This window comes from Oncorhynchus mykiss, chromosome 22 (assembly GCF_013265735.2).
Source record: "Oncorhynchus mykiss isolate Arlee chromosome 22, USDA_OmykA_1.1, whole genome shotgun sequence".
NCBI classification, from domain to species: domain Eukaryota; kingdom Metazoa; phylum Chordata; class Actinopteri; order Salmoniformes; family Salmonidae; genus Oncorhynchus; species Oncorhynchus mykiss.
Genome location: NC_048586.1, coordinates 33,160,374 through 33,182,930, shown reverse-complemented (window position 1 = coordinate 33,182,930; position 22,557 = coordinate 33,160,374). Strand labels below are relative to the sequence as shown.

The window sequence follows — 22,557 nt, the reverse complement described above, 5'->3', positions numbered from 1 at the left end:
CTCCTACTCCCAATACCTCACACATCCCCCAGACATGGAGGATACCCAAGGCTCAGTGGTGACCATAGAGATAGATAGAGGACTCATGTTTTTGTCAGTCTGTGACGGCAAGGGCAGCTTCATTGAGGCTATCTCCATTTTAAAGTAGTCAATTTTCTTCTTCACAATTAGCTACTGCCTCCTGAGAACCCGGTTGGACATGAGGGATCAGCCAATGAAGTTGGAAGTCCCACCCAGTCGACTACATTAAAATGGTAGACACCCTCAATGGCGCTGCCCATTCTAAAATTTCCTTTTGGCCTTTATCATTCTCTATGGTGGTCACTCACTCTATGGTGGTCACTGACCCCCCACCTTGGCCTCGCCACCCCATGTGGGGTCATTCAAAGGGAACTGGCCACTCATCTCGTGCTCTAGTCTTGGGTGACTATGGCCCTGGTCCAAAGCAGTGCACTATATAGAAGTGCCATTTGGGATGCATCCCTAGTCTTGGTTCTGAGTTTCAAGATTACTACCCCTGTCCTTTCTCCTAACTTTTAACACCAGAGCACAGACCAGTGAGGTGAATCGTCACTCCATTCACAGCCAGTTAAAATGTATTGATGAAACCCTCTTTCAGTGCAGTAAGACAGTGTCGGAAAAATGTAATATTCAATCTGAATGAGAAGAGGTACAGTACAGAGATGATATTGGGATGAATTAGAGGGATGTTTTCATGAATCAGAAACTATGACTATTTGTTTTGAATCTACTGTGTGCAGGGCTGGCGTTATCCTTTTGGGGGCCGTAAGATGGGAGCCCCCCCCCCCCCGTGTGAGCATACAGGGCAGATCAACAGGCACAACCAACGGACAGGGTGAGGGGTGGTGAACTTGACAACGACTTGCGAGCGGTGGGTTCCGAACAACAATGACAAAAAATGTACACAAAAAATATATATTTGGGGGAAAGTTATACCACTACCCAAAAGGGCACTTTGGAGACTGGAAGGGCAAAAGGGCAGGTAGAGCCCTATCTGAGCATGTGCCTGGATAGCTGACCAGACTAACTACCAATCTAAAACATTTTGCTGACATGGCTAATTGAGTGTCTGTCATTGACTGACATAGCAAGAGGAAAACTGCTGATGCACAATCACATTTCAAAATTGCACCTGGTGTATTCTACTATTCTTACTCTCAATAGTAATTTGAGACCCGACTGAGTCCCCCCCAAAAAACTGCTTATGTCGCTTATGCCTGGAACCGGTACTGTGTGTGTGTGTGTGTGTGTGTGTGTGTGTGTGTGTGTGTGTGTGTGTGTGTGTGTGTGTGTGTGTGTGTGTGTGTGTGTGTGTGTGTGTGTGTGTGTGATGAGATGAGATGAGATGAACAAATAGTCTATGATAAGGACACCTTTTATGAAGTCCATACAAACATACTACCATAATCTAAATTTGCACATACTGGTAGCTTACTTGTGTAACCCACTCCCCCATTACCCCCTCGGGTCAGCAGCAGGAAGTGTCATGCCACTGTCATTAGGCCTACTACAAATAGAAACAGTTCCTTTAAAAAAGGATCTTCAAGTGATTTCTACCAAGTAGAGTAAACGCCTTCACATGATCATTTCAATAACCCATGGATCCCGACAGTGAAAATATGATTTCACTGTCCATCTTAGAGAGATACAGTATGAGACGTCACCGACTGTGCGATTGTATGTCTCTAACTGTGTGTGCGTGTTTCTGTGAGGGCGAGAGGGATTTGTCTAGAAAGGATACAGCTTTTGTCAAAATTGACTTTTTGAAGTAGGTTTAGTTGAATGTATGCAGCAGGTTAGGATAATTAACATAGCAGGTTAGGATAATTAACATAGCAGGTTAGGATAATTAACATAGCAGGTTAGAATAATTAGGTAAAGGTTATGAAAGGGTTAGGGTTGGCTAAAATGCAAAAAAAAATAAAAAAATTAAGCTGTAACCCATCTAGAGAGAGAGAGCAAGTAGGAATATATATTCCGGTTTTACATTTTGTCCAAAGTGATGAAAGTAGCCTAGCCTAGGCTACACTAGGAGTCATAACAGATCGAGGGCATCGACATCATAAATAGACCAAATTTGAATCCATCGTATTTCCAAGATCTGTTATTCTCTACTTCTTATATTATATCCTATTATATATCACTGCAACCCCCCATTTCACTAGAAGAATATAACACTTTGGCTACAATTTCTGAATGTTGAAAACTGAACTAACTTACTGATAGCCCCATAAATAAACTTCTTCATACCGAGAGAAAATGGGAAAGATTATGTGCGATGTTGTGTCATCACACTCACAGAAGACTGATGCATTCCTTGGCTCAGCCGGAAAAAAACAGTGTAAATATAAATCAGGCTACTGTTACCGGGCGGCTGCCCGTTAGGCTACCGGGTGACCCCGGACGACCTCAATCACCGTTTCCCATTTATTTTTTTACACAGCTTGCGCTGTATTAAATTAACATCTTCTGACGATCAGCCCGACCGCGACTTAGATGGGGAGTCCCTATATTCCATGTATAGAACAACCCCCCACCCGTCTCCTGGCGCTGTCCAATCCTGTCCCTTGAGCTACATTGACGAGGGTGCTGTGTAAAATATTATCATATATATACGCCCAGACCCACCCTTGATGCTCTGAGTCTCCTCCAAGCTTACGCGGGAACTGTCTGCCTGTATTACCGGTGAAGTAGCTAACTCATTTACTATCTGCTAAAATGGCACCCAAGAAGGACGCTAAGGCGGCACCCGCCAAGAAAGCCGAGCCGGCAAAGGCAGCTGCACCCGCACCCGAGCCTGAGGTGGTGGCCGCCCCCCCTGCACTCGACTTGTCCACAGTCAAGGTAACTATGTTCTGTATTTCCCTACCTCCTCTAGCCTTTGCCCTGCATCCTCCCTCTATCCCTCTAGCCTGGCTTCTTTGTCTGTCTGCAAAATAAAAGTTTGAATTATTATTTCCTGAGTCACAACATAATGTAAATAGTTAGGCTACAAAGCATTATTATTTGCTATGGTCCTTTAGTTTTTCCGTTGTATATGTTCCGTGGTATTTGGCCTGGTTGGTTTATTGCAGTGTGTTTTGCTGAAGTTAGGTACAAGTTAGGGAATGGTTGTCAGTGAAGGGCCATTCTCGATACATGCTGATGCCACAATCATATAGGCCTAGGCTGCACATGTATACGAGAATGTGAAACTATTCAGTTTAAATGTGAAAGACTGCCTATCTATTTGTGTTCCGTTTGGATATCGTAGGCAACTGTTAGGCTACTTATTATGTTTGATGAGTAGCCCTAGGGTACCTATTTCAACTTATGGAGTTACTACAGTTCTGGAATAGCTTAACTAAAAGTGGTGTTGTATTTGGACAAAAACTTTAGGTTGGGATTATTTTGTCATGTATTTTCCATACTGTAGCCTATTATTATAACCATATTTGACAAGCGATAGCGAAATGGCAAGAGCACGCTTGGACCCACGGACCTAGTTCTGAAGCAGAATTGAAAGTGTTAAGACATCAGCACCTCGGATAGCTCCGGAGAGACGCTGCTCGCTCACCTAAACCACGCCCCATATGCCCCTCGGCTTCCTTGATAGGCTGAAGGAGTTTGTGACAAGGTGAAACTGCAATGGAACTTGTCACCAAATGTGGACATGTTAAAGTATCTAAAGATGGACCTCCAAGATCGAGTGCCATCGTAAGAGTATAGCTGTGGAGCTAATTTTGTCTCGAGGATTGATAGGGGGTAGTGTTTCTTCCGTGATTGATGAGGTGATGGGAGAAAAACGTTTTACCTTTTTTCTTTTTTACTTGCTTATCTGATGTGGTGGTGTTGTTGTATATGCCCCATTTTGAATCCAACTGTCAAAATAAAGATCCAAATTATAAAGTAGGCTACACTACAACCAGTATTGGTCCATTATACATAATACAAAGAGATATATGCATATTAGGCTATATATGCTATATATATATTAGGCTTCACTTTCTCATTTTCAAACTGACTGTCTAATTTGCTCTACACTGTGAGGAATCTGGAGAAAATCCACAGCTACATAATCACTTAAAAGTTGTAACTGTTTGCTCTTAAGGTAGGGAGCCTCTTGTGTATGGCCCAGGCCTACCCCAACAGTCCACGTCCTTACAGTTTAGGTAGTATGAGACCTAAAGTAAAACTGCAAGACTATTGCTCCCAAAACCTCATCCCCTTCTTATCGCACTCCGATTCATTAGTGTTTGAGATGGACTGTAAAATAGTAAGGAGTCGTCCCAAACACCCTGCAAGTCATTATCTGGGCCTGGAAGTGGTCTAGGTGGAGGTAGCCTACTACACGGTAGTCTTGCGGTACCAAGACTCTCATTCCAGAATCAGGCTTAGGAGAGAAACTGTTCTGGAGCGAAATAGAAAGGCTGTAGTCGAGGCTCCTCAACAATTCCCCTAGACAGTGTAACAGCAGGGTTTAAATCCATAGAAAGTCTCAGATCTGATAGCAGCCAGGGGCTACGGTAGAATTGTGCCTAAATGGAATTACTTCATTGGCTGTAAATGTTCGAAAGTGGGCCCCACTTTCTTTCAATGTTCTGACTGTTGTTCTTTGCTGCCCTCTATAGGTGGAGTTCACTCCCGACCAGCAGGAGGGTAAGTTCACTAAACCAAATTACTAAAGGCCAGTTTCTCGGACACAGATTAAGCCTAGTCCCAGTCTAAAAACCATGATCAATGGAGATTCTCAGTTGAAAGTGTTTCTTAGGCCAAGACTAGGCTAAATCTGTGTCCTGTAAAAAAATAAAAAAATAATAGATATCAGATGTCACTATCAAAACGTAATCAGTAACAATACTGTAAAACAGATCATTATCACTGCACCTTCGCAGACCTGGGTTCAAATATTATTTTAATTTTTTTTAAATACTTTATCTGAGCTGGATTGAGCTTGCCTGGTTTAATGGACCAATAGAATAATTGAAGAACTGAAATCTGAAAACCTTGCTCACCTGGCACCCCAGGCAGGCTAGAGCAAACACTCAAAGTATTTGAACAATTTCTAGTAGTACTGCACCTCTGACTCCTAATAAAAAACACTCAAATAAATCCACTCTAGGTCCTTTTAAAACATGGATTAGCTGCCACTCCGATTTCTATCTCAATGTTAGCCTACTATTACTAAACCCAGACTAAGTAGTGTTTACAAAGATAACAAATTCAAAGATGGGTGAAAAAATGCAATAGCACTATTTCGGCTTACTTCTGATCTGACTAAACCAAATAACTTGTAACATTAAACAACCTCCGGAGTGCATTTACAATGTAATATTTCCTATAGAGGTGAACATTCTCAAATTACATGCACCTGAAGCCATTTTCAATACATTTTCCAAAATGACCCCTCCGTATGAACCTTAATGCAAAAGCATTATGGCTAAATTAACACTGGTCAAAAATAATTATACATTAGCTAGTTTATATGAACAAACAAGAAAACTATTCAATTAAATCGAAAATATGTCTGGACCACAGATTAGGAAACCACTTGACCTGTTATAAAATGTTCTAATCTGTCACAATGAGTCATAATGTTATAACATGAAGTCTAGTTAGCTGCTGTCAAAGTGAACCCATAGTAGGGGAAGATATCCTAGTATTACATACTATTCCTTGAACACATTCACTGATTGACAACATCATGTGGACAGATAACTGGCAATGGTCTTTAAAGTTGTTGGGGAATATGGAACATCTAAAACATCTTTATCCGTAGGCCTAATAACACTCATAGGAATCCCATGTTTAACTCCATTCTCGTAGACATTCTAAATGTCAAACAATTAAACGCATCCATGTCTTATATTGTCACCCTTTGATAAAGCCTAGCTCATTACGAGCAAGCAGTGGGCCGCACAGTCATCGCGCCAGCCGGGAGTTGTTTAAGCCGCGGTCAACATTCTCTTGGTTTATTCGTGTCAGTCCACTCACAGCATTGCCTAATAAAGGAGCGGAGCTCATATTCTCTCTTCAGTATCGATTCCAAGTCGGCTCCTGGTCGGCGAGAGAGGGAGAGAGAGGGAGAGAGCGAGGGCACTAGAACAGTCTGCGGCACCCGGCCTCACCCTACTAGAATCTGAAGTCAAATGTCTACTGTTTTCTGTTGATCTGGTGCTTCTGTCCCCAACCAAGGAGGGCCTACAGCAGCACCTAGATCTTCTGCACAGATGGTGTCAGACCTGATCCCTGACAGTAAATCTCAGTAAAACAAAATTAATGGTGTTCCAAAAAAGGCCCAGTTGCCAAGACTACAAATACAAATTCCATCTAGATACCGTTGCCCTAAACCACACAAAAAACTATACATACATTTGCCTTAACATCGGCGCCACAGGTAACTTCCACAAAGCTGTGAACGATCTGATAGACAAGGCAAGAAGGGTCTTCTATGCCAGAGAATACACAGTGGCAGAATACCTGACCACTGTGACTGACCCAAAGGAAAGCTTTGACTCGGCCGCCATAGGCAGACCTGGCATCCAAGAGAAGACAGGCTACATGCACACTGGGTGGTACTGAAAATGATGAATATGAAGTTGAACAATTTAGAAATGTCCCTTTAAGTTTAACACTGTTCCAGTGTCTATATGCTGGGTTAAATGTGGAAGACACATTTCAGTTGAATGCATTCAGTTGTACAACTGACTAGGTATCTTTCCTTTCCTTTATATGGGTCCACAGACTCAACACTTTCAATGTTGATTAAACACTCTGTGTTAATTATTTTGTGTATTTTTAACACTGGAGAATTTGCAGTGCGGACAATTAAAGGTAAATATATATATATATATATACATATATATATATATATATATATATATATATATATATATATATATATATATATATATATATATATATATATATATATATTAGAACAGATGGTAATTCTACATCAAGTTACACAATTATAATGGATAGGGCGAAGCTCTCATCATTCAATTGAGATATTCACAATAATCCCTGCAACAACACAAAAACACCAAAGTGGTGTGCATGTTCATTTCATAGATCTCTTGGTATGTTATCATAGCTTCTGTTGGCCACTAGCCCAGGCATAGTAATAAATAAAACACTTCCTCTCTCTCTCTCATCCCTCTCTCTTCCTCTCTCTCTCTCATCCCTCTCTCTCTCTCATCCCTCTCTCTTCCTCTCTCTCTCTCTCCTCTCACCTCACCTCACCACAGACTACAAGGAGGCTTTCGGTCTCTTCGACAGGGTGGGTGACGCAAAGGTGGCTTACAACCAGGTCGCTGATATCATGCGCGCCCTGGGACAGAACCCCACCAACAAGGAGGTGCGCAAAGTCCTGGGCAACCCTTCTGATGAGGGTAAGGCACACACACACGCACACACACATACGCAAAGTGATACAAGGACACACAAGCGCAGGCACACACACACGGAAACACTACATTGAAGCACAAGCGCACATACACACACGTACACACGTACACACACGTTCCTTAATACTGACTCTGTGTACACTATTCTCTCCACTTTAGACCCTCAGTCCTTCATAGTTGAATTTGTCCTAATATAACACACTAGGGGGGAGGACATTTACACATAAGTGACCACACCTTGGCTTTTTTCTGCTTCCTTTTTATAGTACATTGTAACAATTCAGCACCTGTCATGGTGGACATATCCCTCCATTGGCGGTGTAGCTGAGTTGCTGCAAGAGGCCTTTGAAGTGTTTTGGGTTACAAAGCCTGACATTGTGTTTTTCTGTTATTTCACTATGTATGTGTCAACAAATGCGTTGTATGTAGTTATATTTTGACACACACACACACGGCCATTTTCAATGGTAAATCTGTGTGTACAGGAGCTAGTATTATTATTTATTAGTAGTAGTAGTGTACTGTATGGTAAGGGCCAGGGTGAAGTTGCCCCTACACACTGATCTGGAGTCAATTTAGCATATTCCCGACTAATGGTTTAAGGTTAGGATTAGGAGAGGGAAAAGCTGATCATAGATCTGTGCCTAGGGGAAATTTCACCTCGGAGCATACTGTCAACTTCTAATGCGTTTCCTCTCACTCTGGCTGCCCACAGAAATGGCCGGCAAGAGATTAGAGTTCGAGGCCTTCCTCCCCATGCTCCAGCACATCGTCAATGACCCAAACAAGGGAACCTTCGATGACTACGTTGAAGGTCTGCGCGTCTTTGACAAGGAGGGCAACGGCACCGTGATGGGGGCTGAGCTGCGTATTGTCCTTGGAACACTGGGTAAGTGGCCGCCCAGGCTTAGTTGAAGCATGACGTGTGTGTGTGTGTGTGTGTGTGTGTGTGTGTGTGTGTGTGTGTGTGTGTGTGTGTGTGTGTGTGTGTGTGTGTGTGTGTGTGTGTGTGTGTGTGTGTGTGTGTGTGTGTTTGACACCAGACCAACTGATGATCTGGCCTCTCTCACCTCTCCCTCCCTCTAGGTGAGAAGATGACCGAGGCTGAGATTGATGCCCTCATGCAGGGACAGGAGGACGAGAACGGCAGTATCAACTTTGAAGGTAAGCCTTCAAGTCTTCTAAGTCTTCTAAGTCTTAGGTCACATCCCAAATGGTACCCATTTTCGTAGTGCTAAGGCAATATGCAAAGTGCAAATATTAATATTAACCTCATTATAATCTGTCAGCGTGATTTGATTTGAAACTTGTCTTCAACAATGTGCATTATAAGTAGGTGACTATTTATGTATTACTCAGTTGACTAAACTCCAATTAAGTAATTGCCACCTTATCAAGCAGATTGTTGATACAAAGTTAAAAATGAAATCACATTTTTATGCACTTCTCTCTCTTTGCATATTCTGACCTTGAATTTCAGCATGAGAATAGCATGCTATTGGCCCGCTATTCATTTGGGGTGGAGATGAAAGAAATGACGGTGTGGCGAATACATCCATATTCTGACCTTGACTTAATTCCCTGACAGTTCCACCACCTTCACACGCGACGAATAAGGTCGAGAAACGGTTCAAATAAATGGAACAGCATAGAATGTAGAATGCTTGGCAACACTTTACTTGACACCCAGCGTCATAACACGTTATGACATGGTCATAACCATGTCATAAGATGTCATAACGGCTGACATAACGAGTCATAACCTGTTATAATATGGTCATAACACTGTCATGACACATATATGTACACACATATATATTGCATTATTTTAGGACTGGTTATGGCACCTACATAAGAGTATGAAAACCCACATGACCTACCATACAAGGAAAAAGATTCCATTACACCATAAACATACCGTTCACATGTAGGCTATGTTGTCTTTTTTACTTTCGTTGTTGACCATACTACATTTTCTTTGTAATTGCGACGCACACATTGATGTCAGTCATGCAGTCACCCCAGTGCTCTGTTGCTGACGACTGGGATGAATGCAGGAGCAGATTTCAGGAGCCGGACAAGACACCGTATTGTTGACTGTTGATTGATATAAGGGCATGAACATGACAGGCCTATCTGCCTTATATGACTATGATGGTCATAATGCTTCATGACAGTGTCATGAACTGTATTTCCTACAAGTTATTTCAAATATGATGAAAAAAAATGAATTACAACAAAGCCCCACCTGCCCTGAACGACGGGTCGCCACTGATAGTGGATCATATCAGGCTAACTTATTACAAGTCCTTCAATAACTTGGGACATGTATCCTATTTGAATCATTATGGAACGCAGACCGTAGGTAGCAGTTTAAACCTGGAGCCTGGCACACAGTTCATCACATGATCAGTGAGGATTATTAGGGGAGATTTATAGGACTACTGTTCAACTGCTATTGTATACTTTTCTCTCCTTCCAATATTTCATGGATTGAACTTTCTGGATGAATCAAACCACTGTATTTTTTTTATTTTATTTTACCTTTATTTAACTATGCAAGTCGGTTAAGAACAATTTAATATTTACAATGATGGCCTACCCAGGCCAAACCCTAACCCGGATGACGCTGGGCCAATTGTGCGCCGCCCTATGGGACTCCCAGTCATGGCCGTTTGTGATACAGCCTAGAATTGAACTAGGGTCTGTAGTGACGCCTCTAGCACTGAGATGCAGTGCCTTAGACCACTGTGCCACTTTTGTGCATTTATGATTCACACATACTTTCCTAACTCTAAAATGTGCCTAAATAATTGACAAGATTGGAGTTTTTTTTTAAATAAATCTACCAGTTGGTGCGAAAACGGAGACATATATGCATATGTTTGGATGGATTTCTTTCATTGATCCCTATATTCTGAACCAGTTCTCTCAATGTATTTATTCTGTTCAATCTGTCGACAAAATTGGAATTAAAGGGACACCGTAATTAAAGGGATGGCTTAAGATAAATGTACTGTAAGCCCTATTGAATGGAAATTCCACAAATACATCTGTTATTCAGTGTGCTCAAGGTAGACACACCTGTAGAGTGAATACCAACTACTGAGAAGTGCGTAGGAAAGGCGTATATGTCCTACGTCTCAATCGGGCCCATAGGGACTAGGGTCCAATTTGAGAAGCAAAGAATGTCTTACATCATACAGGTCTTATGATATATTGTACATACATTAGAGCCACATTTCAGATTATACTGTAGGTCTAGATTTGTATGATGTTTTTGTTTTTAATTTAGATCAAATGCTTCACTAGCTCACTCCTCTTTCTCTCCTTTTTAATTCCCCTGTGACCTTCTGCCTACCTCCTCCTCACCCCTCCCTCCCTTCCTCTCCTCTCCCTCCCTCCCTTCCTCTCCTCTCCCCTACCTCATCCTCCCTCTACCTCCCCTCACACCTCCCTCACTCTCCTTCCACACCCCTCCATCTCCCCTCACTCCTCCCTCCCCCTCACCCCTACAGCCTTTGTCAAGCACATCATGTCTATTTAAGGATCCTCCGGCTGCAGTGGCTAACGAGGAAGCTAACGTGTTATCTGCAGACCCAATGGTGTCAGGACATCCAGTCCCCACTGTTAGTCAACAACCACCTGAGGAACAGACAGGGGGATAAAGGACTATGAGATGTCATTTCTAAACCGTTATTTTTTTTGTTCATTCTTTTTTTTTTGGTCTGACTCCGACCTTCGACTCTCTGCTCTCTATTCTCCTCCATTAGAAGCTGTCCTTTCTTTTCAACCACCAAACAGCAGATGCTCTTGTTGTCTTGTCCCCCGCCATCTTGGCGGGGTATGCCTCTCCACCGTGGGTCGGTGAAGGAAAGGGGGTAGGGAGGAGCTACCCATTCCATCCCTTACTTGCTGCCTGGATTGGGCCAGTAGAGGTGACTGGCTTTGCTCTAGACTGGCCATCAAAACTCACTCTCCCCTATGTCTTAAATCATTTTTCTCCTCCGCTATTTCACAAAATAAACTTTTCAAAAACCCTCCGGTGTCGCGGCTCTTATTCTTTGCTCTGCGGGAGAGTGAGAATGTGTCCCAAATGGCACTCTAATCCCTATATAGTGCACTAGTTTTGACTAGAGCCCAATAGGGTGCCATTTGGGACTCATCCTTAGTGTAGCTATAGGGGAGAGGTTAAAACAGACAAACACTGGTGGTGGCCCAGCAGTCCAAATGTTCATATTCTTGTTGCCTCTGAAAGAATGATTAAAATATTTTAAAAACATGCTTGAATCTCTTTCTTTAAGTATAGATCCCCCACACAACATTATAGGTGGTAACCATAATCTCCAAAAAGTTTGGAAATACTCACGACGAGAGTGTTTTTCAGTGTTTTTATTGTCTTTAATTGTTAAGAGCATTTTGTTATCAGTATCATATCAACAGGAGAAAAACTGCGTACATCTACTTTTAATTACATTTACAGTTGCTGTAGGTTGGGGTCGAGGTTAGGGGATCAGGGATTAGGGGGTAGGGGATAAGGGGGGTGCAGAAACAACACAGAAGCAAACATTAATACTAAAAGAAGGAGGAATAAATACCACAAAATAGCGACAGAAAAAATATAGAGGAACACTTCATCAAACAGATGCAACATGACTTGTTGAGTTTCCTTTTTTTAAAGATTGTTTTTATGAAATGTAGTTTTTATTTATTTTCCCCCTTTCTTTTCCCCCCCTAAATGTTTTACACAAAACAAACCTAGCATCCAGAAGTGAACTGTAGGGACACAGGGTCCAGAGTTCCACAGCTGCTTTGTAAATGTCATCTTTAAATAATAGCTTCATCTACAATATGGTTCAGACAACTGCAAGCCCTCGTGAGTTCAATCTCAGCCTGCTCTGAGAGCCTTGGGGAGTTCATCGAACACTATGGACTAAAATATCTTACAGCCATCCAATGCCTATTGCTAGCATGGTGAATGGATTGTGATCACAGCTTCTGTGAGCTCCTAGCTATATCATCGTTTCTTTTGAACTGAGATATTTGAGATGAGAATCAAAGCAGCATCCTCTTAAACTAAACTAGGACTGTTTAAGCAGCCTTTTAGTAGAACAGCTCCCAAAGAGAGTAGCATTGGTTAGTTCTCTGTAATTAAAGTAAGCCTGGTCCGAGCCAGAACAGCCCATAGGGGCAGGAGCTTATCTCCTGTTTCTGTAATGGGAGGCAGCTTGATGTACAACTACTGTACGCCACCAGGACAGGGCTCTAGTCATTTGCAGGGCCGTTAGTACTCTGTTGCAGGCCTGGAAGATGTACTCCTTAGCAATACCAGCACAGTTGTCTGAAGTCAACTTCAACAAGCATAACATACTAGTCGACTAATATCTACAAAAAAATGAAGTGTTAATTTTTCTATCCAACGATTAAGGAAATAACTTACTAAAATCCTTTTATTTGAACTAGAAAATAGCCTCTTTTTGTAACTAGAATCAATACATGCTCATCATACCATTATCTAGTTATTGAAATAATGCAATTTTTCAGGTATAAGATACTTATAGGACTAATCACTTTTTAAAATGGTTTTTCGAAGAGATGTTGTTGAAGACAAAGAGCTGGTATATTTATACATATTTTCAATATACTGTTTATATATTTATTATATATTGTATCTGGGACTAGCTGCAAAGATGCTTGATGTATGGTGAATGTTGAGTCTGGCGTCCATGCACTTTACTGATCAAAACAAGACGTGCTGGCGGCATTGGCATGGGTAGAGTACTGTATGGGCATGGCCACGTGACTTCCTACTTAGTGTAAGAAAAGGCTGCTCCTAAGAACTGAACAGAGACCAGCCCACCCTATACCTGGCCCATACCCAGATTATGTTGTGCAAAGAGCTACAGCTGATCTTGAGTCAGTGCTTGGACACTATCTGTCTATCTATACGCAGCATAAAAAAAAATACACCAGATAAAAGATGGAGAAAAAAAGTACAAGTACTTGGAATGGAAATATCAACAAACAATTGACCAAAAGTACTTTCTAAATAGTCTCTAGTTCCATAAGGGTTGTTGTTTTTTCTTAATTTGTCTTGTTGACATAGGGTGGGGTAGGCAGCTCCATCAGGCGGTGAGTATGAAGCTGCTGCAGGATGGGGGGGTGTCTGGGCATCTGGGCTGGGGTTGACAGGAGGCCTGGGACAGGCTGAGGGAGCCTGGGTGGTTGAACTGAAGGCAAGATGGGAAGAGGGTGTCCAGGGCCTGGGATGGACAGGAGACAGGTTGGGTTCACGATGTTCAGGGCCTGTAATGGATGGAAGGCAGGGTGGGTTCAGGGTGTTCAGGGCCTGTAATGGACTGGAGGCAGGGTTGGTTCAGGGTGTCCAGGGCCTGGAATGGACGGACGGCAGGGTGGGTTCAGGGTGTCCAGGGCCTGGAATGGACGGACGGCAGGGTGGGTTCAGGGTGTTCAGGGCCTGGAATGGACGGAAGGCAGGGTGGGTTCAGGGTGTTCAGGGCCTGGAATGGACGGAAGGCAGGGTGGGTTCAGGGTGTTCAGGGCCTGTAATGGACTGGAGGCAGGGTTGGTTCAGGGTGTCCAGGGCCTGGAATGGACGGGCGGCAGGGTGGGTTCAGGGTGTCCAGGGCCTGGAATGGACGGAAGGCAGGATGGGTTCAGGGTGTTCAGGGCCTGGAATGGACGGAAGGCAGGGTGGGTTCAGGGTGTTCAGGGCCTGGAATAGACAGAAGGCAGGGTGGGGTCAGGGTGTCCATGGCCTGGGATGGATGGGAGGCATGGTGGGGTGAGGGTGTCCATGGCCTGGGATGGATGGAAGGCATGGTGGGGTGAGGGTGTTTGAGATGGACCGCATGGCAGGTAGCAGGGAAGGATAGAGGCTGGATGGAGGCACAGAGAAGGTTTCCGGGGGGCAGAGTGGGGTTGAGGCAGGGTGGGGTTGAGGCAGGGTTGAGGCAGAGATTTGTGTGGGCTGTTTGGTACCCGAGGCTGGGGGTGGACTGGAGGGAGATTGGAGGCTGGGTGGAGGCATGATTAGGGAACTTGAGCTGGACTAGAAGCAAGTGAGGGAGTCCAAGGCTTGGGGTCAGGTTGAACTTGAGGCAAGTTGAGGGGCTGGAAGCAGGGGGAAGGTGTCCGGAGCTGGGGTGGACTGAAGGTCAAGAGATCTGGTGCCTGGGCTGGGGGGTCAAGGCGCTCACAAGCCCTGCTTGGCCAGGGCGGCGGTGACGTCTTCAGCTAGAGTGGCTAGCTGTGGAGACTCCAGCAAGTTGATGCTGCCAGAGGAGGACAGGTGGCTGTCGCGGTGGGGGGACACCGTCCCTGACATGCCCATTTCCGGAGACTGGGTCACAATGATCTCCGCCCCGTGGTCCACCCGGGCCTTGGCCATATCACGGAACAACAGCTTGTGGCTTTCGATCTATAGGGAGTTAGGGTGGGTGAGATAGGCGAGGGGTACACACACACACACACAGGTGGGTAATACATACACACACATTTGGAGGACACACACACACACAGGTGGGTGATACATACACACACAGGTGGAAGATACACACAGGTGGGTGATACATACACACACAAACGTCAGATGGATGGTTGGAGGGGTGCTAACCTTGGAGGAGACTGTCTGAGACTGATGTCCAACTGATCAGGGCTGCGTCCCAAATGGCATCTTATTCCCTTTATCGACCACTACTTTTGACCAGGGCACATGGGGCCATTTAAAGGGAATAGGCGGTCATTTGGGATGCAAGCAATCTTCGTTGTGATGAGTTTACAGTATGATGGGACTTACCATAATGTGGCCTCCACCAGGGGTGTGGTGTGCATTATCCAGGGAACCCACCTTGGGCTGGGCCTTGTCTTTAAAGTCCAGCTTCACACTCTCTATGCGCACGTTACCTCCCCCTAGTGGAGTGGAGGGAGAGGGTAGAGAGCGAGGAGAGGAAGTAGAAGAGACTTCAAGACAGGAATGTATTATCCTCCCATTCATTTGTTCCAATACATCATTATAACTTGTTATCAATAATTAGTCAAACTGATTATATAACAGACTAGGCACACCCTTATTCCTTATCGGGAGCCCCATTAGCTGTTGCCATGACAACAGTTAGTCTTCCTGGGGTCCATAGCCTGCAGATATATCTGTAGTTTAATATGTAATGTAAAAGTTGCTTCGAAAATTGATTGTTACCTCTAGGATGCAGGGTGAGTGTCGCAGTGTGAATAATTATTGGACAGAAGCTGATAATCAGTATGACCACGAGATGGCGCACCACTGTCTCAGAGCAGGGGGGATTTTTCCGCATCACACATTAGATCCTCTTACTGTGTGGAAGAATCCCAAATAACACCTTCCCTATGGTGCACACATTTTGACTAGAGCCCATACCCATAGGTATCTGGTAAAAAGTAGTGCATTATACAAGGGAATAGGGTGGCATTTGGAACACACACGATGATGCTCTCTCACACTTTCCTTTATCTACAGTAAGGTAAAGGTCTACTTCCTATACAAGCCCACCATGATCATGGTCCTAGTGTGTTGTGGATACACTGTGAGCTCACATATCTCTCAACTGTCAGAGTGGGGTAACCCAGGCAGATTATGATTGAGATCAATTTTGAGCCTTTTTAACACACAACTAGTTTGAAACCGTTGTCGAAGAGACGTCTTGCCCTCGACCACACATATTTTTGTAGTGTAAAGAGACATAGCTGCAGCTGGAATCAGTTTGCCAAGGCACCCCCGTACACACAGTCTACAGGTAGAGCGGGTAGGTTACCTGGCCGGTGGCGGATGTTGTCCAGCGATCCACACTTGGAGGTCACGTGACTCAGGTCAATCTTCTTGGTCTGAATCTGCACCTGTGGGTATGATCTGTGTTAGTTTGTTCATTTCTACCCATTAACCCATTGTCCAACCAAGGAGGATCAAGAGGCTGAGAACCACCATCTCCTGTCTCTGACGTAAAGGACTGAACCAAAAGCCATTTGGCTACGGCTGGCCTGGACCTATTCAGTCGACTAGCAAAGTAACAGTGATTTAGAGGAGTATGCTATGGATAGAGAGAGAAAAAACACGTTTGGCTTGACCTCCAAATAAAAAGAAGAAAAACAGGGTTTTGAGAGTCATTACCTCAGAATCATGGTGTGCTGCTCTCCACAATCCTAGCAAAATCTACTTCTAATATCAAGTACAACATCTGCTGTTATTATGCCTAACGAGAACCCTGTGGTTCAGTTATGAAAGTCTGAAAAGACAATAAAATCACACATTCAAAATGTTAGCCATAACATATTGGCCAATAAAAATCACACATTCAGAATGTTAGCCATAACGTATTAGCCAATAAAAATCACACATTCAGAATGTTAGCCATAGAATATTAGCCAATAAAAATACACATTCAGAATAGCCAGAGATTATTAGCCAATAAAAACACACATTCAGAATATTAGCCAGGGAATATTAGCCAATAAAAATACACATTCAGAATTTGCGAGAAAGAGAGAAAGACGGATGGAATAAAGTATAGTGAGAGAGTGAATTAGTGAGTGATTTATTATGAAAAATAAACCAACTATATCTTGATTGTATAAGTATTCAACCCCCTGTCAATACATGTTAGAATCACCTTTGGCATCTGTCTTTCTAGGTCTCTAAGAGCTTTGCACACCTGGATTGCACAATATTTGCACATTATTCTTTCAAATAAATTCTTCAAACTCTGTCAAGTTGGTTGTTGATCATTGTTAGACAGCCATTTTCAAGTCTTGCCATAGATTGTCAAGTAGATTTAAGTCAAAACTGTAACTCGGCCACTCAGGAACATTCACTGACTTCTTGGTAAGCAACTCCAGCGTACATTTGGCCTTGTGTTTTAGGTTATTGTCCTGCTGAAAGGTGAATTAATCTCCCAGTGTCTGGTGGAAAGCAGACTGAACCAGGTTTTCCTCTAGGACTTTGCCTGTGCTTAGCTCCATTCCGTGTTTTTTTATACTAAAAAACTTGATAGTCCTTGCTGATGACAAACATACCCATAAATATGAAAGAAATGAAGAGTGGTACTCAATGATGTGCTGGATTTGCCCAAACATAATGTTTTGTATTCAGGACATACAGTTAATTTCTTTTCCACATTCTTTGCAGTTTTATTTTAGTACCTTATTGCAAACAGGATGCATGTTTAGGTACATTTTATTCTGTACAGGCTTCCTTCTTTCACTCTGTCAATTAGGTTAGTATTGTGGAGTAACTACAATGTTGTTGATCCATCCTCAGTTCTCCTTTCACAGTCATTAAACTCTGTAACTGTTTTCTTTGCGAGGCATTGGAAAACCTCCCTGGTCTTTGTGATTGAATCTGTGTTTGAAATTCTCTGCTCGACTGAGGGACCGTACAGATAATTGTATGTGTGGGGTACAGATATGATGTAGTCATTCAAAAATCATGTTAAACACTGTTATTGCACACAGAGTGAGTCCATACTCCTGAACTTATTTAGGGTAGCCATAACAAAGGGGTTAAATACTTATTGACTCAAGACATTTCAGCATCTTATTTTTAATTTGAGAAAAATATATATAAAAATATAATTCCACTTTGACATTATGGGATATTGTGTGTATGCCAGAGACACAACATTTCAATTGAATCAATTTTAAATTCAGGCTGTAACACAATTAAATAGAAAAAGTCAAGGGGAGTGAATACTTTGTGAAGGCACTGCATATGCTTGTTGCAACAGTATCTGATAGAAACTATACCCTCCCCAACCATGCAGAATGCTAGTGAACATGTTGAGAAAGACAGAGCTGTGGTTTGTGTCAGTGACTAATCTATCCATCTATCATTTACTCTTCACAAGTGGGGTTTGAGAGAGAGGGAGGTGAGAGAGATAGCCAATGTTCAAGTTCAACCCCTTCCCCTCCAAGAAACAGAAAGCACACCCGTAAAGGAGATGGTCCCAGATCTGTTTGTGCTCTTTCCAACTCCATTGCTTTTACTGTCACCCTATTCCCTATGGGCCTTGGTAAAAAGTAGTGCACCAAATAAGGAATAGGGTGTAATTTGAGACGTTGTACAATACATAGCCTTGGACTGGGATAGGAACCATGTAGTCCCCAGTTCTGCATCTCCCTAGAACTCTGACTGGTGAGTGAGTGAGTGAGTGAGTGAGTGAGTGAGTGTGTGTGAGAGAGAGAGAAAGAGAGAGAGAGACAGAGAAAGAAAGAAAGAAAGAAAGAAAGAAAGAAAGAAAGAAAGAAAGAAAGAGGAGGCCTGTGTATGTGAGAGAGAGAGAGAGAGACAGAAAAAGACAGAGAAAAGAAGGACGAAGAAGAGGTGGAGGAGGAAGAATGCGTGTGAGAGAAAGGGGTACCATACCAAAAAAGAAAGAGAGGAGTGCGTGTGAGAGAGAGAGAGAGAGGTATGGAGAAGAGACGTCAAGTGTATTAGGGATAAAAGACTCACATTTCCCCCTCCCGCAGCATACTGTCTTTTGTCCAGGGAGCCACACCTAGACTGAACATGGCTAAAGTCCAGTTTAACACTGGGAATAAGCACCTGTAGGAGTCGGAGATAGTTTATATAACGTTTACATCATGTTTATATTTATAGAAGTGAAGGTGAGTGCGGGAGAGGGATTGGGTTTGTGACACAGAGCTTCATCCAGATGACTCGACAAACAGCTTCCCTGACCTCTAACCTCTGACCTCTCAACACATCAGGGCATAACATTAGTACCAGAGCTCGTCAAAGAAAATGTCAGTTTAATTTCTCCTCCAATGGGTTTTGAGAAGGACAAGAGGAGAAAGGACGTGTTGTGTATGCAATTGAGATGACACGGTGACCTTCTTGCCTTGTGTCTACAGCGGAGCAAGCTAGTTGTGATCCTCAAGAGTTAGGATAAACATAGATAAAAACTCAGCAAAAAAAGAAACGTCCCTTTTCAGGACCGTGTCGTTCAAAGATAATTCGTAAAAATCCAAATAACTTCACATATCTTCATTGCAAAGGGTTTAAACACTGTTTCCCATGCTTGTTCAATGAACCATAAACAATGAATGAATATGCACCTGTGGAACGGTCGTTAAGACACTAACAGCTTACAGACGGCAGGCAATTAAGGTCACATTTATTAAAACTTAGGACACTAAAGAGGCCTTTCTACTGACCCTGAAAAACACCAAAAGAAAGATGCCCAGGGTCCCTACTCATTTGCGTGCAAGGAGGCATGAGGACTGCAGATGTGGCCAGGGCAATAAATTGCAATGTCTGTACTGTGAGACGCCTAAGACAGCGCTACAGGGGGACAGGACGGACAGCTGATTGTCCTCGCAGTGGCAGAACACGTGTTACAACACCTGCACAGGATCGGTACATCCGAGCATCACACCTGTGGGACAGCTACAGGATGGCAACAACAACTGCCCGAGTTACACCAGGAACACACAATCCCTCCATCAGTGCTCAGACTATCCGACAATAGGCTGAGAGAGGCTCGACTGAGGGCTTGTAGGCCTGTTGTAAGGCAGGTCCTCAACAGAAATCACCGGAAACAACGTCGCCTATGGGCACATCCCACCGTCACTGGACCAGACAGGCGTGGCAAAAAGTGCTATTTTTTACCTTTATTTAACTAGGCAAGTGAGCTAAGAACGGCGTAGGAACAGTGGGTTAAGTGCCTCAGGAGCCAACCGACAGATTTTTACCTTGTAAGCTAAGGGATTCGATCTTGCAACCTTTCACTTACTAGTCCAACGCTCTAACCACTAGGCTACCTGCCACATCTTCACTGATGAGTTGCGGTTTTGTCTGACCAGGGGTGATGGTCGGATTACCGATAATTGTCAATTTGGAATGAGCATTACACCGAGGACTGTACTGTGGAGCGTGATCATTTGGAGGTGGAGGGTCAGTCATTGCCTGGGGCGGTGTGTCACAGCCTCATCGGCCTGAGCTCGTTGTCATTGCAGGCAATCTCAACGCTGTGCGTTACAGGAAAGACATCCTCCTTCCCTATGTGGTACCCTTCCTGCAGGCTCATCCTGACATGACCCTACAGCATGACAATGTCACCAGCCATACTGCTCATTCTGTGTGTGATTTCCTGCAAGACAGGAATGTCAGTGTTCTGCCATGGCCCGCGAAGAGCCCGGAACTAAATTCCATTGAGCACGTCTGGGACCTGTTGGATCAGAGGGTGAGGGCTAGGGCCATTCCCCCCAGAAATGTCTGGGAACTTGCAGGTGCCTTAGTGGAAGAGTGGGGTAACATCTCACAGCAAGAACTGGCAAATCTGGTGCAGTCCACGAGGAGACGCACTGCAGTACTTAATGCAGCTGGTGGCCACACCAGATACTGACTGTTACTTTTGATTTTGACCCCCCCTTTGTTCAGGGACACATTATTTCATTTCTGTTAGTCACATGTCTGTGGAACTTGTTCAGTTTATGTCTCAGTTGTTGAATCTTGTCATGTTCATACAAATATTTACACATGTTAAGTTTGCTGAAGATAAACGCAGTTGACAGTGAGAGGACATTTATTTTTTTGCTAAGTTTACAATGACTAGAACAGGGAAAGCCCCTCGGAGCACAGCAATTGACTTGAATGGGGATGGATCTAGTGAATCTAATGTAACATCCCCTGACATGCTGTATGTACTGCATGCCTGTCAACGGGGAGATAGGGTGCTGAATCTGCCAGGACTACTCAGGCAGTCTTTTCCAGAGATTGTATCTTCTGTGCATCCCAAATGGCACCCTATTCCCTATATAGTACACTACTTTTGACCAGAGCCCTATGGGTCCTGGTCAAAAGTAGTGTACTATTTAGGGGAATAGGGTGCCATTCGGGATGCATCCATAGACTGTGAATATGGGATGTAAACTAGAATGGCTAAGGGACAGGATTTCTTTCTAAAACAGTCACAGTGATTGGGCCAGGGCCTGCTGTAGCTGCAAGGAGACAAAGTAAGTTAGATTGAGACACAAACATAAAATAGCAGGATTGGTCGCGCTGCAAAGTATAAAACATCTTAATACATTTATATCGCTAGACATGCAGGAAGTGGGGAAGAAAATCTAAAGGAAAGCCACAGGCCAGCAGATAGCACAGAGAGAAAGATAACCTGTGAGCAGTGGATTGGAGTGGTTTTAAGTGGTGAGAAAGAACGAAAGAATGAGAGAAAAAACAGAGCAAGAAGAGAGAGATAAGGAAGAGGTCATCTGGTTGGAGGTCACTGCTGGAGCTTCACAGAAAAACAACAAGTAGAAAACATTCTTCTTCCCACTGCATTACTCTCACAACAACACAAACATTTTGATAAATCCCCTCATGTTGTACTTCTCTACACACCATGTACAGTATGCTTATAACACACATACTTATACATATGCATATTCTCTATAAGCCTCTGACATTTTAAGGCCACTACTGTGGAGAATAGTTGCTTTAATGCATCTCGATTGAACATGTTTGAAACGTCCATGTTGTGTTCCATGTCATAACAGGTACAGAGAGGTACAAATGATTGTTTGAGTATGTGAACTCTGAATGGAAGATACATACAGTAGATGCACATGTGTTGTTGATAAACTGCATCAACACCATCATTGTTTTGTTGCATGTGAATATATATACTTCCATCATTAGAGTGGGTATATATTACAACTGAATGACGAACAAGGAGAGGAGACTTCAGCTTTGATCATCAGGCTGTTCAGATAAGATACTGAACCATACAGGAGGCAAAGTGCTCAGGAAAGGGAGTCTGTGATTGAAGTGTTTTTGGTTTTGTGCACATATCAATGGAACTGTACTCCCATTACAGTAGCTAGCTAGATGTGGTTCTGGGTTCCAAGATGAATGGAACTGTACTCCCATTACAGTAGCTAGCTAGATGTGGTTCTGGGTTCCAAGATGAATGGAACTGAGCCTACAGTTCGCTCTTCAAGGGAGAGACAAGGATATATCTTCACTTATAGGCTAATTGGAGAGTTCTGTCATCATACCGAGGTGGGAGTTGGCACATCTCAGAGCTAGCTGCATTGTAATGGAAAGATAGGGAGCAGATTGTGCATGTTGGCAGACAGGCTGAAGTAGGACTGGGGACTG

The 22,557-nt window shown here is 43.5% G+C and overlaps 2 protein-coding genes across 24 annotated transcripts in view; one reads left to right on the top strand and one right to left on the bottom strand.

Annotated features, from left to right (window-relative positions):
- The first annotated feature begins 2,555 nt into the window (after positions 1 to 2,555).
- LOC110501785 (myosin light chain 1, skeletal muscle isoform) lies at positions 2,556 to 11,689 on the top strand. The gene is made up of 6 exons (XM_021579612.2): positions 2,556 to 2,865; positions 4,632 to 4,659; positions 7,251 to 7,394; positions 8,125 to 8,298; positions 8,496 to 8,573; positions 10,928 to 11,689. The coding sequence occupies exons 1-6, from the start codon at positions 2,740 to 2,742 to the stop codon at positions 10,954 to 10,956; spliced, it is 579 nt and encodes a 192-aa protein (XP_021435287.1). The 5' UTR covers positions 2,556 to 2,739; the 3' UTR covers positions 10,957 to 11,689.
- A 97-nt stretch (positions 11,690 to 11,786) lies between these two features.
- Positions 11,787 to 22,557, bottom strand: part of LOC110501784 (microtubule-associated protein 2) — a 176,245-nt gene continuing 165,474 nt past the window's right edge. For 12 of the 23 annotated variants that reach the window (XM_036959139.1, XM_036959144.1, XM_036959142.1 and 9 more), the window contains 4 exons: positions 18,910 to 19,002; positions 16,220 to 16,301; positions 15,229 to 15,341; positions 14,003 to 14,850 (listed from right to left, as the gene is read on the bottom strand). In XM_036959139.1, coding sequence (XP_036815034.1) covers positions 14,626 to 14,850; positions 15,229 to 15,341; positions 16,220 to 16,301; positions 18,910 to 19,002 — 513 coding nt within the window. In that variant the 3' untranslated portion in view covers positions 14,003 to 14,625. Of the gene's footprint in view, positions 14,851 to 15,228; positions 15,342 to 16,219; positions 16,302 to 18,909; positions 19,003 to 22,557 lie in introns of all 23 variants that reach the window. The other 11 variants (XM_036959143.1, XM_036959152.1, XM_036959149.1 and 8 more) reach the window with 6 other exon arrangements.